The 19,022-nt window shown below is 36.1% G+C and overlaps 1 protein-coding gene across 1 annotated transcript in view; it reads right to left on the reverse strand.

The window, feature by feature from the left end:
- Nucleotides 1–1,520: 1,520 nt before the first annotated feature.
- LOC106667690 (polypeptide N-acetylgalactosaminyltransferase 2) overlaps nt 1,521–19,022 on the reverse strand; it is an 89,712-nt gene continuing 72,210 nt past the window's right edge. The window contains exons 4-11 of the mRNA XM_014395791.2: nt 9,655–9,722; nt 9,301–9,366; nt 5,757–5,878; nt 5,524–5,699; nt 2,974–3,077; nt 2,691–2,910; nt 2,320–2,635; nt 1,521–2,258 (exon numbers count right to left, since the gene is read on the reverse strand). Coding sequence (XP_014251277.1) covers nt 2,094–2,258; nt 2,320–2,635; nt 2,691–2,910; nt 2,974–3,077; nt 5,524–5,699; nt 5,757–5,878; nt 9,301–9,366; nt 9,655–9,722 — 1,237 coding nt within the window. The 3' untranslated portion in view covers nt 1,521–2,093. The remainder of the gene's footprint in view (nt 2,259–2,319; nt 2,636–2,690; nt 2,911–2,973; nt 3,078–5,523; nt 5,700–5,756; nt 5,879–9,300; nt 9,367–9,654; nt 9,723–19,022) is intronic.

Below are 19,022 nucleotides of genomic sequence, written 5' to 3' on the forward strand. Positions count from 1 at the left end.
TATTTGGAGATCGTGAGACATTTTCTTTATCGTGCCAATGTTTCAATCTTTATTGAGATCATCTTCAGGGCCTGTGATTTATAAACATTGTTAAATTATACACAATTATAAACAATGTTTATAAATCCCAATCCCTGAAGATGATCTCAGTAAAGATTGAACGTTGGCATGATAAAGAAAATGTTTTTCTAAATCTATGTCACACCAGACAACATCTCACAATCTCCAAATTGTCTCTTTTACATTCCGTAATTTGTTGGAAGTGGTTTGTTTCCACTGATTTTCTCAATATTCAATTTAAGCTTGAAATCAGACTATATATTCAGGATCAAGATTTATTAAAACTGAGATGATCGGGTTGTTCTGTGCAGCTTTTGCTGCATTTCCAGTTAGCTCATTTCCCTCAATCCTGACATGACTTGGTTTGCAAATGAAGGAAACACAAGACCCTTTCAGTTTTTTTTTTTTGCCAAATGTTTTGAAATAATGAATTTTTGGAGTACATTCAGTAATAAAAAAAATAAATAGATAGTTGATAATCTTGCAATGAGTGACACAAAACACAAGAGGGAAATGTTAGACCCCTTGGGTATGCATGGACATTTTTTCACACCAGATTATGGGGAATTGGCAGAAAGATTGAGAAGAGATCTGACCAGTTTTCTTTCAGTCAGTGAAACCACAAATCTCCAAAATTTCTTAGTTCCGCTGCAGACATGACAAAAAAAGTGGGTTAAAATCATGCTCAACCCGTCAAGCCCTCAAGGACTTGGAACATACGATAATGCACTGCAATAAATACTGTTCTCATAGAACAATAATTTTTAATTTTTATGCAAAGACAGTTGAGAAGAGTTTTTAATGGCCTGCTTAGAAGACTTTGGCTACGAAGAATAAGTTTTAAAAAATAACTGAAATATATGAACAACATGGAGAAGTAAACTTAAATTGAGGAGACTAATTAGGGGGTAGGAAGAAATTAATTAAAAAAGAAGAAACTTACATACAGAATTAAAAGCAAAAATTAACAAATACTAGTGAAATATTAGTTGTAGGAAGTACCAGCTAATCCCTTCTTGGGTCAGGGTTACCTTTCTTCCTTTTCTGATATACAAATCAATGTATGAAATTCGCTAGATATACCTGCAGTGAGGTTCACTTCATGAACCCAAGTTTTTCTGTTCACTGCTGAAAGCAAGATCGCTGCCATTAATTCCGTGTTCCTCACATTCTCATAAAATGTGCATTTATTTAACAGTTATGAAATTTAAGCTCAATGAAAAGGGATTGAATTTCCAATTACATATAAATACATCTTATCTACTCCTTTTGTTAGTTTAGTTTTTAAAATAATTCTGAAATAAACTCACTGAAGAGAAAAATACTGAACGTAAAAAAATGAAGGCAGAAAAAACAACAACGTAAATTTCAAATACAACAAAAAAATTTTATATAAAAAGATCGTAACAAAAACTATCTTAAAATGTCATGTTATGCATAGATTTATTTATATTATTTTACAAATGATATAAAAGTATACACAAAGAAATAAAGACCTATATAATAAATATATCGAATAATGGTAAATTATGCAATTATGCTACACAACTCTATATACACATTACTGAAAAATGTCATTTATTTAAATTACTTAAGTACTAATGCCATTGGAATGTTATTATTTATTTTCTTTAAATACATTAAATAATATTTTACTTGTTGAAAATTTGAACAATCCTTAATCCTCCTTATTTACATAACTTTGTTATTTACACCAGTAATTTGTAAACAAAAGTTTGTAACATAATTGGAAAATCATAGTTTAATACAATTACATAATGTACAAATATACAATTTTAACTAAAAGGTGTGTACAAAAATTTATTACAAACATAAATAACAGATGGAAAATAATTGTGGAAGACTTGGGGCATAACAGTAACAAATACATACATTCAAAGGTATAAAAAATGTGATGTCAGTTAATGAATAGCATAGGCTTTGTTCAACTGCCAAAATGAAAATGTCATGGTTTTTGATAGAACCTATTCTGATAAACGAGTTAGAAAATGAGCAATTTTTAGTCCGACTAGCTAGGCTCGTGTTGCGGCAAAAGCCCACTGTTGCGAAAGGGAATTGCTGTCGCATTGCTCAGCAGTGAGGCCCTTCTCCTGCACTGACCTCGAATCCAGGCACAGCGATAGAGTCGCATGCTTGAGTAAACTTCCCCTTTTGTCATCCCGGACTTTCACCCAATGCTGTGGAAACAGATTGTTCGATTGATTGAAGAAGAGAGAAAAATAGAGACAATGTAAAAACCTGTTGAATAGAGTTATCGCAAGGCCTCATTACAACAACCTCGCCTGGCGTGTCTGAAGTTAGCGTGATGCACAGGTCATGGTGCTTGAGGACACCAGAGTCCGTTAAGCCCCATTCCTGGTTTCCGCCAGTATGGTGACATGGGTACAGGCCGACGGTACCACCCATGAGGTGGCCCAGGGTGTCCAGACAATAAATACCCTGCTGCACAGAAACCAGCGTTGTCGGGATGGACAGTTCTGGGTAGACGTTGTGCAAGTACCAGCTGAACGGCTTGCATTTCAGCTCTGCTTTCAACCTCAGCCTGTCATCAATACTAAAAACACAAAATTCCAGTAAAAAATGACAATCCAGATAATCCAAGCACATACTTTCCAAATGGAATATTTTTTGCCAACGGCACAGCTGCATAATAATACTGTTTGTAAGAGTCCATCCAGACCTCGGCGGCTCTTCTTGTATTCTTGGCGAACACGTTGCCGCTCCCTCCAGGGAAACTGTACGGATGCCTTTTTCTAAATACGTGTCCCACCCTCGAACAGGGGATTATTTCAAGGCTGCCTCCGCACTGCCAGACTCGGAAGGAAATTTCTAAAAATGAAAATCAAAGAGTTCAAGAACTGACTCACAGCATCACATATTAAATGAGAATACCTAAATTTTCACCACCCCAGACATCCATCATCATATCGTATTTCCCTAAGTGGTTGAAGTAATCTTTATCGATTGAAAACAAACCACCAGCTATCATTGGTGTTCTGAAAAATAATAAATGACTTATTATGCATAGCGGTGTGATAAAGTTCAATGGGAGATTTCCTTTAGAAGTCTACAAAGGTCTGCTGAGTTTAGATGAATTTGTCTAACCGACACATTTTATCAGTTGTTCTATACATGAAAACTGCAAAAACATACTGACATATTAAAGCTTCGAGACAAAAAGATCAGAAATGACCTAACTACAGATAAAGTTGATGGTATTGTAAGCTAGAACCAGTTTTAGCATTAGCTAGGAATAGTTGCTAAAATAAGTTAAAAATGGTTGTAAGAAATGACAAATATATATAGCAAGTAAGGCTGTAGATCTGAAAGGTAGCCCATCTGGTAGAGAATTAAGACGTTTCCCACAACCTAAAAGTCATATGAATGCGACAGATGAATAGCTTCACTAAATAACGAAAGTCGAGGAGTTATTTAGTAGGGAAGGTTGTTGCAGATACAGTACTTCCAGATGTGGGATACTACAAATTTGGGGCTACGTCAGACACAGAGAATACAACAGAGAATGAAACTAAAGGAGTATATTATTTAGAAGTCCATTGTATTGATATTATTTCTATTACTATTACTGTGATTCATATACTTTTTCTACCACAATTGTTTTTCTTAATTTCCATACTATTTTTTAAAAAAATAAAGCAATGTTTCTGAGGTTCTGCTTACCGCCTTGAATCAATGACAGATGGTAATTCTTAAGTTCTTATATTTGAAGATTCGATTCATACTTTTCGTTTTAACTTGGTATTCAAATTATTTTGTTCACTGTGGTACTTATTATTATTATTATTTGTATGTACCTATTCTACTTTACGTAATAACCCAACTCCATCGTACGGAATATTGCACTCTAAAAAATTTAAAAAAACACTATACTATATGACTGTTTAAACGTGGTTAAAGGTTGGTTTTATTGTTTATTGTTCAATTTGGGCGAGATTTGCAAAGGTAAAAGTGTTTTGAATTCAGAAAATGAAAGGGCTTTCCAAAAAAGGATTCATTTGAAAGTTTACATGGCGTAACGCCAATTGGCGCGCCTTCAAATTCAATGAAATGTTTAGAAATTAGCAAAAAAGTTAAGGAAAATGTGTTCTGGCAAATTCCGATCCAGACAGTCGATTAACAAATTAAGTTGCCCTGGAAAAATTATTCAATGTTGTAAGAAATAATTTTTTTTTTTTTAAATTTTGTATATTGTTGTTTAAAGGGTAAATGTGTTGTTCTTTTTAACGATCTGATCAAACTGGGATAAAAGGGGAAAAATACTATTTATTATTTATTTATTTCGTTTCAAACCATCTAAAATAACATATTAATATCTATTTAACAAGTCCTAAAGCTGTCATATTCGAAAAAATCTAAATATTATATTTTCTTTGCACATACATAAGTTTTCCCAAGAATATTTTAAGTTTGCTAAATGTAAAATATTCGGGAGAGCGTACCTGACCCGTCCCAAGGGCTGGGAAGTGGCAAGGGGTCGGCCTTTTTCCGTAAAGGAATCCCTTGAACAAGAAGTAAAAATCTAACCACAGATCGAAGAGAACCCCTGTAAAATTCCTCCAATTTCATGTAAACAAAGTGGTCATGTTACCCTATTTTCCTTCTAGGTGAATCATTAATGACATTTTTTCAACAGTATGTACTGTAATTTCGTGAGGAGCGGTCAAGAATGAGGTAGCTAAGAAAAACACTTTTTTCATTTTTTGCTGACGTTTCGACCTTTATTCGGGTCATCTTCAGGGCCTGCGTAAATTACAAAACATACGTTGATGGGAAAAAATACAATTTAAGATGTAAATATAAATTTTGAACCAAGTATTTCATACTCACATAAAGTGTGGTGCTATTCTTGTGGTGTCATATTGTTATTGTGTGAAAGGGTTGTGAAATGTGAATTTGTATTCTACTTCACAACCCTTTAACACCACAAGAATAGCACCAGACTTTATGTGAGTATGAAGTACTTGGTTCAACATTTATATTTACATCCTAATTGTATTTTTTCCAATCAACATATATTTTGTAATTTACTCAGGCCCTGAAGATGACCCGAATAAAGATCGAAACGTCGGCAAAAAATGAAAAAAAGGTGTTTTTCTAAACTACCTATTCTTGACCGCTCCTCACGACTTCAACAAATTACAAAACAAGTCACTAAGAAACACACAGTATGTATTGTATTTCACGGACAATATTATGACTTTGAGCTTTTTTTGCTTTGGACTTTAGCAGGAAATAATTTTTGTTTGCCATTTTTTTAATTGAAAATTAAGTTTTAGTTTGACCGTGATAAATCAGTTTGGTACGCCTGTCCTGAACAAAACCTAGAGACTAGGGATCTTTCCCCTCGATTTAAAACAACGTCCATCATCCCTCAAAAACCTCTCAATTTAAAACGAAATGTATACAAAAAAGCAATAGTACCTAATGGGTTGAGTCGGATCGAGTATTCGTTTCGCTCTTTCCTCTTGACTCAGGTATTCCCATTTGAAGACGAGATTCCAGTCAAAACCCCCCCGGAGATCCGAAGAGGCGCCGATGTAGTGAAAAGTGTCCATACTGATCACGTCGATGATCGGACAGACCACTCTAGTTTTATCCTGGAAAAAAAGCCGTCACATAACATCAATCACTCTTTTGCCAATTTCCCACCTCACCTCTGCGATCCTTTCCAGCAGCGGCTCCAGCCAATTCTTGTTGCATTCGACATGGCTGTCCAAAAACGTGAGGACCGGGGCAGAGGCTGCATCGGCCCCTTTCACCCGTGACCTCATAAGGCCTGAAACATCGTTAAAAAAATCTTCATTGAATAAAGATTCACCTCACTAAAATATGTCCGAATCGTAGACACCAATATATGTTATTTATTTTCAAACTTTCAAACCGTTCTAGTTTATTTAACATTTTGCTCACAGAGTTTCTACAGAGAATGAAATATCACCTTGAAACACGTGGGAAAAAAATTAAATGTCGATTACACCAACCCTTCACTTAAAATTTACGTTAACAACTTTCAGGACCACCGTTCCAAGGTCTCTGTTACGCGGGCCCGAGGAGAAAGTTAACAATGTAAATTCAGAGGGGGCGGAACAAAGGGGTTAAAAAGTGAAGATTAGGTAGTACAAGGAAGGTCAAGGTAGCGAAAAGGTTCACGTAAGTTCAAGGATTGACGAAGAATCCGTGAAGGATCAGAAATTCTTGTACGGTCTGAAACCAACGTCTGACTTTCTCCAACCGAAAAACGTCATCTATCCCTTGGACCGCGGCTGGTTTACTATCATGTTAATTTACATCCTTTGGTAGTTTGCAATCGTTAATTTGATATGCAATAGGATAAATCTGATATCGTTAACTTCCCCTGAATTTACAATCGGCACAAAAATGAAGGTCACATTTCTCGCCTAGTCTCGCTGTTCTGGCGAGGATGGTTTTCAGGCGCGAGGCATCATTAAGACATGTCTACGTGTATTTTCATATTCGTGTCTTCAATTTAAAATTGAAAGAAAAACCACTGAACAAATACTGACACGCACCCAGTGTTGAACAAAAATTTATATTTATGGGTTTCTGGTTGTAAAACGAAATTTCATGTTTCAAAAAAAATAAAATAAAATAAAATAAAAAAATAAAAGAAAGGTATGAACTAGTTTACTTTAAAAAAATATTTGGTTTTTAGAAATTTTTTGGTTATTGATAAACTTTGATAGTTTTAACTATATATTTTTATTGCAATCTACATAAAAAATACTGTAAAATGATATATTCACATAGATGATTAGAGTAAGTAGAAAGGCGAAATAAAAATATTAAAAAACGGATTTTTTTTGGCGAAACCAGCAATGTGCCCGATATTTATGTTGGCAGGAAGGGGAGGAGACTGCACAACACATTTTATATTTTTGTGAATGTCCTGGTACGTGCAGATTCTTGTAACTAGGAGAGAAAAGACGCAAGCAATATCATACACTAAGGAGCTGCTGGCAAGGCTATGGAGGTCGATTAATAACTGAAGCCGGCCAATGAGGCATAAAAAACCAAAGGACAATAGATCTACTCAGGTCGAGGTGCAGGGCTGTGGTCGCCTCTTTTACCCCTATCCTCAAAATGACTTTTTGTGTAAACATATAATGTTAAAAAAAAAGCAAAAAAAAAGCAAAGCAGTGAATATGCAGACTATTGAAAATGGGTAGTCACCGAAACGAAACTGACAGATAAAAAAAAAAGCGAGACAGATAAAATCATGAGAGATGATCGCATAATATTGTAAAGCATTAAAGAAAAATTATAAATTTAACACTGGATGAGATTCACATTTTCCATTACTTTAAAATATTGTATAATAAAAACACCAAGCTTAATTTTTAAATGAGACTCATGGTTGATCAAAACGTCGTTTTAAACGTTTATCACAAAACCGTCAGGGCGCTAACAACCCCCATCCCGACGAGAAATGTGCAAATCTGTTTAAATCACTTGATTACGTTTGTAGAACTTCCTATGAAAAACGAACTTTCAAACTCGGAAAAGTGAGTGGCGAAGTATCGACAATCCTTTAAGGGAGCATAAATAGAAAGATGTTATTTGCCTTCTTCCTGCTGCCGGTCGCGGCCTTTTCCCCGTGTATTTTCCAAAAAGCTCTTTACATTTCCCAAAGGCGGGGGGCCCCCTAAGTGAAATCGATGGAAACAGACCGTTTTCACCTTGGGCTTTTACGCGTCACCATTTATGCAAAATTTAAACGGATTCATTAGAAATGCACCATGCCTGAACATCTCAGCTTTCCAACGTATTATAAGGGACCAGCAGTTTCCTGTAATTACAATTAATCCATATTTGCTTAGTGGTCATAATTGACCAGTTTAATTATTACAATTAATTATTCTTTTTATCTAAGGTTTTTTGTTCGAAGGTCGTGGGTTCGAATCCAGCTCGTGACAATTTTTCATCTCAGCCAAAAACCTTAGATAAAATAATTAACTGGTATAATTACAATGTTGAGGCTACCAGCCTCCCTACAACTGGAGTTCTTTATAAATAATTTATCTTAATTTTTTTACCGTTAGCACGAAGTTATGAAATATTGACATTTTATTTAATTGGTTCCTAGTTTCCTCAAAATCATAAAGTTTAATTAATTTAAGGGGAATGGGTTAGAATCAAGGAGTCCATCTTCTTTGATAACTAGAATGTGTAATACAGCAATTTGAAAAGTGGGTCTCGCCCTTTTTTTTGTCCACACCCGACGGGTATTGGGCGTGAAGCCCTCCTTACTTTACTTAATTCAAATTAGTACTCTTTAAGTTGGTTTGATGGATGAAGTGACAACCCGTTTTCAGAATGCTTTTCGCAAGTTAAACAGACCGATGTTTTTAAAATAAATATTTAATTTGGACGGTTTCCTAAATGGCCCATTTAAGAAGAAGGTTTTGAGTGAGGACTTCGTCGATCCCATTATCGTTAGGAAACCCTGTTGTGATAACGAGAACACGACGCTTTCACGAGGCTGAAAATTGTCAAATAATCGTTTTGCTCATCCGATAGAATATTGTATCCATAATTTATTACTCATACGATTATATTGGAGATAATAATATATTACATATAGGTTTCTTGAAGCAGTTTATAGACTCGACCTCTCATCTCCGACCGTTTTCAGACATAAGGAACAGAACTGAAAGCGGATTTTACGATCACTCAAAACGGCTGATATCTTTCCGTTTATTGTGCGATTTGACGTCATAAATAGGTTGGAAATGAATGCTTTTATTTTCCATTATTGTCCACCCGGGGGATGTAAGCGATTTCACGTCGCATGATGGATTGCCAACCATTTTTCACTTTTTGAAGAGAGGCGGAGGTAAAGGGGCGGCGATTGGATGGAAATTTTCAGCGTTAATACTTTTCTTAAAATTTAAAATTTGCCAATTATTCTCATATTTAAACATCATCATCTAATCATTAAGTTTATTTTCCGTGAAGACGACGTGTATATATAATATATAAAGTGAAAATCATTCAGGACGTTTTTCAGTATTGTATAAATGAGAGAAAGTTAAAATAACATAAACCAGAAAAAAAGTACAAAATAGAAGTTGACAAACACAAATAAATAAATAAATAAATAAATAAAATACAAATGAAAAATAACAGGAAGACAGGGTAAATTTTGAATTCACATTTATGGCAAATTTTTTAACTCACCTTCTCTTTTGTCATTCCTGATCACCTTGACCTTTAGGATTTTAGCCAACTCTTCTCCGTCGAGTGCTGAAATAAAGTTTTATTCATAATAATAACACAAATCTTAAACAATAAACAAATAAAGGTAACTGTAAATTGAATTATGTTAGAACAATTTCCTAATACGTCTCTGACAAGTTTAACATGGTTAGGATAACTTTAACATATCATTATCGCCATGTTCGATAAACAACCGAAAAGCACCAATTTATGTATAACACATAGAATGAAGCCGTACTTCCGATTAAAATGTAATAGTCAGGAGTAATCAGAGTACGAGTGGAGCATACATTGTACAAATTGGATTATGCTTACGATTGTCGCTGAAGTCGTCTACTAGAATTATTTCCTTGATTAAGTGCTCCGGGCTACGATTCAAAACGCTGAAAAATAAAACAAAATCAATATATTAACTAGAATTTTAATTTTAATAATAAATAAATTGTCTTGATTGTGTCTGGATATATGACCAATTTTTGTTTTTATAAGGGCTTAAATTTGATCTTTTAAACGTAGTATGAAAAATCTATGTGCTGACTTCTAGTTTACCAGAACAAGACTACTGCTATTCATATTAAAACTTAAGATACTGATAACACTCCTCAGTTTTGTTGTTATTTCGTAACGTGGATTGAACAAATCCAAGTTTTCCAATAATTTCAGTTTAAACTTTAGTTTATACAACATAAACTATTTACAATAGCTAAGTATATAAATGATTTTTTTAGAAAACTAAATTACACAAGTTTTCGATTAGAAAATAAACGTTACAACGTTTTATAAAAGCTAGAGTTTTACAGTTGACGACGATCGTTTTATCTTGACAGTTGTTCATCGACAATGCGATGGACGTTAAAATGCTGCAGAACAGAGCGAAAAAATACTGTTTTGTTTTACATGATATTGGGCGATACTGGGAACCTGCTGTAAAGAGGGCTGACGACATTCAGTTTACATTCGGTCCACAGTTTATCAAACTATTACGATATTAAGTCGGCTACCCGTTGAAGACAAAAGTAAAAAGTAAAACCAAACTGTTGGCTGTCGGTTATGATATGGTCCGATTTGATTAGTATTGGGAATTTAATGACATCCCGTATCTTAACTGAAATAATGCTACATAACTAAAATAAATATATCATACGACTAAAGTAATAACATAATGAACTTTTATACCATGTTGTGAAAGTGAGAGATAGATAAATAGATAGGTAGAAAGATAAATAGATATACAGATAGATGGATAGATAGATACAGAAAGAGACAGAGAGAAATATAGACGTCAGATCATCGACAGTAGATGGGGAGAAAGAGAAAGAGAGAGAGAGAGAAAGAGAGAGAGAGAGAGAGAGAGAGAGAGAGAGAGAGAGAGAGAGAGAGAGAGAAATATAGACGTCAGATCATCGATAGTAGATGTAGAGAAAGAAAGAGAGAAATATAGACGTCAGATCATCGATAGTAGATGGAGAGAGAGAGAAAGAGAAAGAGAGAGAGAGAGAGTGGGTGGAGAGGGAGGGAGGGAGAGAGAGAGAGAGAGAGAGAGAGAGAGAGAGAGAGAGAGAGACATCATGGAGAAATAGGGGGAAAGATAGGGAAAGAGCTAGAACTTTGAAACTGCAACAAATACATTTACAAAATAACGTTTTCTCAACAATTACCATATCATTGGTTGCAGACATCCGCTGCTTGGTGAATGTACGCTCTAAAGGTCAGAGTAAAGTCATATACCGTATAAATCATTTGTCCAAATCCATCAACTAAAAACCGGAGTATGATAAAGACAAACTGCCGGCACTCCATTTTACAGAAGCCGACGGCGTTTTCGGAACAAGCCATTTAAAATGGGCCATTACTTTTCATCAACTATGCAGATTGTAGCGGGCAGACGTTTGATTAAGTGCAAAAAATAGTTGGGCTTATTTTTTTAATATTTTAAACAGCAAACAGGATAACAAATTGGTGTCAATTTATAACAGCATGTGCTCGCTTGAAGAATAATATCTATATTATTTTCTACATAATAATAATAAACTTTATTTGCAAAGATGTACAACAAAAGATCAATTTCTGTACAAGAATTAAGAAAAGAAGCGTAAGAAAAATATAAATCTTTCATTTATTTATGGTTAAATGAATGTTATTCAGGCAAACGCTAATAACAAATAAGGATGGCAAACGTAACTTTCTCATAAAAATCATTTGAATGTTACCAAAAAACTAATCCTGAACACAGTCAAAATCCTAACAAAAGAGAACTATTTTCACCAGAAAAAAGGAAGAGACCCGTTTTTCGTGAGTTTCTTTTGGAGGAAATGATCAATAAGTGGCGAACATGGGGAAAACGGTAACGATCAAACTGTATCAATTAAGATGATAAACAACAAGTAGACCCCAAGCGTAATTGCACTTTTATACGTTACTTCTACCATCATTCCAATAAAATGGTCCGACTTACTTACAAAGAAGAATAATAATTCAGGAGAATAGGATGGCTCCAAACAAACGAAGAAACCGTACCATTTTTGTACAAGCCCAAAACATACAAGCAATCAAACTCATAGGGGAAGAACATCTAGCAGAAATACAAACCATCGATCTCGGTCTTGTCCGACTAGCCACCATGGTTCTGCTATTGACCCTCTCACACTACACATTCACACTAACAATTACATTCACTCCCAATGCAAACAAGGAAAACAAAACTATCGGTACTATTATTGTACTACAAACACAAAACAACCCTGTTTCCTCCAAGAATTGGAAGAGGAGACACTGCTGTGCTCAAGCACAGTATTCATATCGGGTTGGGCATTCCTACGCGCTATCTATATGGTTAGGGAAAAAAGTAATTCCCGTTCAATTAAGTGAGATATTGACACATTGAATAACCTTTCTTTGCATGCCGTGCCCGTATCAAGCCCCAAATGTATGTGTCTGTGGGTCAACCCTACACTGCCTATTCTTAATCGTGTAAGGATGACCCTTCTATGAGTCACGTCGTCGGGGGTCACGAGAGTAATATATTTGTAGTCTGTTCAGCAAATATTCGCTGTATTGATCTGTGACACATTCTGGTTTAGCTTCTGTCCCTTAAGGCGGGTCCAGACGGGTGTAACGTGTAATGTGGATTATGTGTAATTTAGAGTGAACAGTGTGGACGGCAAACGAACTCAACGCGAATCTTGAAGAGGGGGCTGTTCCACTCAGTTGCTACGAACATGGTATAAACCAATAAGTTCAAGCGACTGTTCGTCTCACTCCACATCATGAACGTCCACACTACACAACTGCCACGAACGCCGTCCAAACGAGAACTGCGAGCGCCTTTGTGTTCGCACAAAAAACCGACACCCCGATGGATCCGGTCGAACGGTTGGGCGAGCGTTACATGTAATGCTCGTAGTAGCGTCCACACAAAGAATTCGCCTTGCATTACGCGTTACGTTACGTGTTACATTACACTCGTCTGGACCCGGCTTTAGAGACTTCCTTTCCTCACTTATATCCTTGATGCCAGTCATTAAAAATGGAAAAGAGCCAGAACTTTTTTAGACAGAACAAAACAGCGAAGAGAGGTCGAACCAAGATGATAGGAAATGAGCAAACTACAGGCGAAGACATGAAGACCCAAGTAATACATTTGCACACAACCATATTCAACAAAATCATACACCCATTCTTAAGAACGGGAATTGACTACATGATCCCGGAAACACACCTAGGGGAAACACAATAACCTGATGATAACTTGGGTACCAGGATGCAAGGGAATTTTAGGTAACGAAAAGGCAGGCTCACTGGCCAGAGAGGATCTGCAACACCATACTTAGGCCCTAACCTATCCTTGGGATAACAAAAACAAACAGAGTCCTCCGTCACAGAATGGATCCAAAAAAGGCGAAGTAGATAAACTCTAGAGGTGGTTGACACAGAATAAGCAATCCTCAACCAAGAGTGCCAAACTTAGTGCCCTCAACAGTTAGTGAGGGCAAAACTAAGAGTGATAGGATATTTATCCGCCACTGTCATCTGAGAAAACAATGATTTCGCAGGTTGTACAATAAGCAGGAAGAAACAACCCATATTATCTTTGAAAGCGAACCGCTCAATGGAGGCATAACTGGGATACAAAACCTTTGGATTTTCCGGTAAAGGATTGTAGCAACACAGGCAATGACGTAGTATTTCTTAAGAAACGGATCGAGTAGATTGACTGAACTAAGGGGCTAAGAAAGTACAATAAGCCCGAAGGCTGTGCAGTAACAAAAACTTCCACTTCCTAGTCTCCTTCCGTCATCATCATCACTGTAACAAATTATTAATAACAACAACTATAATGGTAACAACAATAACTATAATGGTTATAAGATCGCTAAAAATACATAATTGACCTTCTTATCTATTACAGATACACATAATAATCAATCGTTTTATAACAATAATATATGGTAAAAAAATAAGATCAAAGGGAAGCTTAGATGGTCATACTATCATTTCTAGGGATTGAAAAATTTAATTAATACATTACAATTTTTAATTAAGGTTTTTAGTTGAGATAAAAAAGTCAGCGTCACGAGCGGGATTCGAACACACGATCTTCGGCTAGATACGCCGCTGCTCTACAACTTGAGCTGTCGTGATCTCGATCCACTCGGACACTAACTTCCCATCTCAACCGCACCTTTTGAATTTGAATTCCGAACGGATCGAGGTCACGAAAGCTCAAGTGGTAGAGCAGCGGCGTATCTAGCCGAAGATCGTGTGTTCGAATCCCGCTCGTGACGCTGACTTTTTTTTATCTCAATTAAAAACCTAAATTAATTGAAAGATATTAATTGGTCAAGCGGACCACGAAAACTAGTGGAATTCCAATTATTATTTGTATTGAATATGAAGGTGTTATAGCCAAGATGATTTGTAATCTAAGCTCTGCAGTAACATTATTTTCTTCTGATGGACCAGACTTTCATCCCAATTTTTACATTAATATTCTGTTCTTTGGACGTAAACTTTACCCAAAAAGAGCGTTCACGCTGGACAACATTGACTTTGCCGAAGCGAAATGTTCTAGTAGATATAGACGTTCAGTTAATTTTGATCACAGTGTAAACCCGTTCAGATAATATTTTCGATCTTCTGAATATTAGATTTCATATCAAAACTTTACCCTATACGTACGATAACAAACATTGAGTTGAATATTACAAAAACAATGCGTCAAGTTACCTTTGGAAAATTGGTCGGGAATACTCCTACTTCTCAAATTCTATTCTAATTTCGACATTTCCCCACTGAGAAGAGCCGTGTTTTCCAGATCCACCTAACACAATAAACAACTTTAAATTAGGTCAGGTAAGTATTTGAACTATCCCTTCCAAGAACTTTAATAACACTTGTGTTCGCTCCAATGTACATGTAAGAACGACTAGAGTGATATGTTAGGAACAAAGCGATGAACAGACCCAACCTTTAATTAACTTGGAATTGAACAAGCAGCAAATAGGAAATCGACACTGTGAATACGCATTTCGAAGTGCTAATGATGCTCCTCGGATGTTATCATTACACCCTTCTCCTCCCAAATGATAATAATGACGGCTATTATTATAATGCTTTATTATAACATTTCCATGATTCTACTAGAGATAATTAATACTAGGAGAGTCTGTTCCACAAGGCGGAATTATCCATAATTTATAGTTTTTGTTTTTAAACCGAAACAGTTTGAAATAAAACAGGCTTTAGAGAATTCAAAATCGATACGGGCATCTAACCATGCCAGGCATCGAGACTTCCCTTCATTAGCGCACCTTGGTTCAATTCTGGCTGTGTGAACAATTTTCTCGCTAAAAGCGGTCGATCGAGTACGCCAAACCTATTGGACCAAGGGCGGCTTTCAGCCCAAAGTAGATTTAACACAACCGCATTATAAACTGTAATATATATGAAAGGGTAAAGTGGAAAATAAACTTTATCTCATTACAGCATTTTACTTGAATTTATCTGTTTGACGATAAAAGGTTTCATCGCGCGTTCTATATGATGTTCATCACTAGAATTATCGCCATTTTGTAGAAATAATTGAATGAAGTAAAAAGTAATACATATGTGCAAATCTACTATCACGGTAAAGACAGCCCAGATCCATTCCATGAACAAAGCATTTGGGCTGTCACAAGAGAAAAAAGATGAAACCGCGACTAACACGAACTTCAGAAGTCGGCCTGGGTCGAATTAGTTACGGCACTCACGAGCTAATTTCGTTAGAATCCACCCAGACTTGTGAATAAAGCATGGAATCGTTGCTGATTTGCATCACAGAAAGCTCAGCAAACTACTTTACAGGACGAGGGCTCTGCAGACCGGGAGGCATTTCCCGATTGGAGAGTGGAGTTTAAATTTCGCCCAACGTGATGTGGGACAACTTTTAAAAGTAGTTCAACTTTGTTTTAAAAACAATCCATACTTATAAGCCAGAGAGAATGTGGCAGATCCTGAGGGTAATTTAAACTTGGCAGAAATGCCTCACGACTTTCCATAAAGCTGAAATTGTGATGATGAATGGGTCATGGGAACGGCTCTCGAGTGTTTTGTTAATAATGCTAAAAATTGCGGATCACTTGTTTTATGACCCCTAAACGCTTATTGTAACGGCCCATTGGGCAACCCCATATCGTATCTCAATATTCGTTATCGACGTTAACGTATAAACCACAATTTCTCAAATCCTTTCCTGATTTTTCAACGTACGGACGAGCAGGTTTTTACAATATTTTAAATTGTTTAAATAGGCTGAATTTATTAAAAACGATTAAATTTAGCTTCTAAATATAATTAGATAGTATGGCCGTCTATGATTACCCTGGTCTCCCTAGTCTACCTGAATTTTTCTGTTAGCCGCAATTTCAGCATGCCGCCATCGTTAGTGAAGCAGTAAATTCCTATATAAACCTAGTTTTTAACAAAAAACTACTCAACCTAAAAAATCAAAAAGTTGTTTTTAGCATAAGCTTTATTTTCACACGTTGAAATAAACTGCTAAAAAATGACTAGGGATATTGCCAATTTGTAGTACATTCCCTAGTTTTATTTTGTTTTTATTATTTAAAATTTATTAAAAATTGTTTTTTACCGAAGGAAAATTGAATTAAGGGATTGTGAAAAATAACATAATAAAAGGTTTTAATTCTATAATTTCGTTTATTGGGCACAATAATGTTTTTAATTTGCCGTGTATAATGTCCTCTGTTAGCTAAAACCTCTGGGTACCTGTTAGGCATACTGCTAATAAGGTTGTCACTAATCTCTTAAGGAATTTCACACTATAGATGTTGCAACGCTGCACTCAGTTGTTGTAGGTCAACTGACTGCGGATGGTGATCGAAAAGCCTTCTTTGCAACGCATCCCACATGTGCCCAATGGGATTGAGGTCTAGTAACAATGGGGAAAGGGGCAGATGGAAAATTTCCAGGTTTTCTAAACATTGATGAACAATTCTGCCTCTATGAGGGCTGACATTTGCATCCAGAAATCGAAAATACTTACCAATGAGATCCCTGGCTTGAGGGTTGAATTCCTCGATACTTTCTTGGACATAACGGACTGCGGTGAGGTCGCCTTCAACAATATGGAATCCAATTCGTCCTTCAGTATAAATCCCAGCTCAGGTACACCGCCTCCTCCAAACTGCACTGAAGGTAGCACGGATTTGGGCATTGTAAGCATCCCCTGTTCTTGGTAGACTCTTCGGCGCCTGCTATACTGACAGAAACGCGACTTATCAGTATACATAACAGCATTCCAATTGGTGTTCTCTTTAGGCGTTCGCTGCACCACATTGTGAGTTGCTGGTGGCGGGATGTTGCTGCAGGTCGTCTCAAAGTGCCATACGATGTGAGGCCAACTTCCTACAAACGATTACGGACGTGTTGATAAAGGCCTTGCCAAAACATTTTGTACTTCAGTTAGGATCTGGTGGGCATTATGGAAAGGGTTCCATCTTGCAGCAATGACAATATTTATGTCCTCCTTTAGCGTCATTATGCGCTAAGATCCACTACCAGACGTCCTATTGGCAATTCCAGTCTCTCGGAGAGCTAAAGCCCGGTAGACCACGCTCTGAGAAACGCCAGCTGGGTCTGCCATATACACTTGCCGGTGACGTCGATGACTAATTCTCACAAAAACATTGGGAACTTCTGGTTCAAGATGTCTTTCCGTGAGTAAAAATAATACAACTGTACTAAAACGGAGAAAATACGAGAATAAAAGGTGTTTGTTTACAAAATAAGTAATCTTCATGCTAACTTTCTTAAGTAAATCTGTTTTGAAAAATGAGGATTAACATTTGTTTCTTTTTAGTTTGCATTTTCTATTTTGTAGAATCCAATTAACAAGAATAAATCGGTTAATTTAATTAAACCTAATAGAATAAAAGTAAATTACAAACACCCTATTCATTTTTTAGCAGTTTAATTAGTGTTTTCAATTAGGTAATTTAAATAAATCAAGTTCAATCGATGAGATGAAAAATGGCGAAAACCAATTGAAATTCGGTTTTAAAAACGTTAGATACTGAAAAAATAACAAGTTGGGTCAGATAAGTATTGAAAAATAAATCATCGCTATTGTTTTTAGGACAAAACTGAATTTTTGTTAAGCTTTTCTATTTGGTTTGTACTAATTAAGCCCACTGGGATACTTTCGTTGGCGTTTTTTAAATATATTTTATTAACATTTTACGTTTGTAATAAACGAGTACATTTTTTTAGAGGTTGAGTAATTTTCGAAACCCGGGGCGACACTTCTAAGTTGGCTTACGTATATTATTCCATATTTCAATACATTACATTTATTTATTAGATATTTTTTGCCCTTTAATTTCAATAATATACATTTGTTTAAAAACAAAAACTAAGTTTTAATAAATGATTGAGGGGTAGTTTCTGGGTGAACACAGGAAAAGCTTCCTTGAATACCACCCTACGGGATAAATCAATGGCGTACTAAGAATTCATACAATGCATACTATTCTCCGAGACACATTAACGGTGTGATATTACTGATTACTGATTTCTATAAGCTCAATGTATCTACATACACGCGAGCACAGTGTTTAGCCTATCACTTCTCGCAGTCTACTGGCGGCTATTCCAGCTTTTGTAATTTACAATAAATTATCGGCAGGCCTCGAGAATCATCCACCTCGAGTAATGGCAGTCCGGAATCAAGATCTCGGTCTCATCTGTCCAGCCGCCGATGTTGAGTTGCAGGATTTATCAATAGCTAGGTCAGTTCAGCACCCGGCACAATCAATTCCTAAATCCAAACCAATTAACACTTATTCATTCTTAAAAACATTCTTTCCTATTTACATTCACTCAGTTAGGGTGGTGGAGTACCTTACTACATTGAATACAATCCTCTATCACCCTCCACACATATTATGCATCTAATCTAATTATGGGTCCATGGGGTATCAATATTTCTCCAACGGCCCTCTCTACACATTCACGCCAATAAATACATTCACTCTTAATATACACGGTGGACAGAAAACAAGGTTTCTAAAAAGTATTATATAATATGTACAATAAAACAACCATTTTCCTTCAATCGTAACAGAGGACCTAAATACTCGCTGGGGTCCTCAAACAAATTCTCGTATTAGATAGCATCGACC

Source organism: Cimex lectularius, unplaced genomic scaffold (genome assembly GCF_000648675.2).
Source record: "Cimex lectularius strain Harlan isolate CLEC.00 unplaced genomic scaffold, Clec_2.1 scaffold200, whole genome shotgun sequence".
In the NCBI taxonomy this organism is placed as follows: Eukaryota; Metazoa; Arthropoda; class Insecta; order Hemiptera; family Cimicidae; genus Cimex; species Cimex lectularius.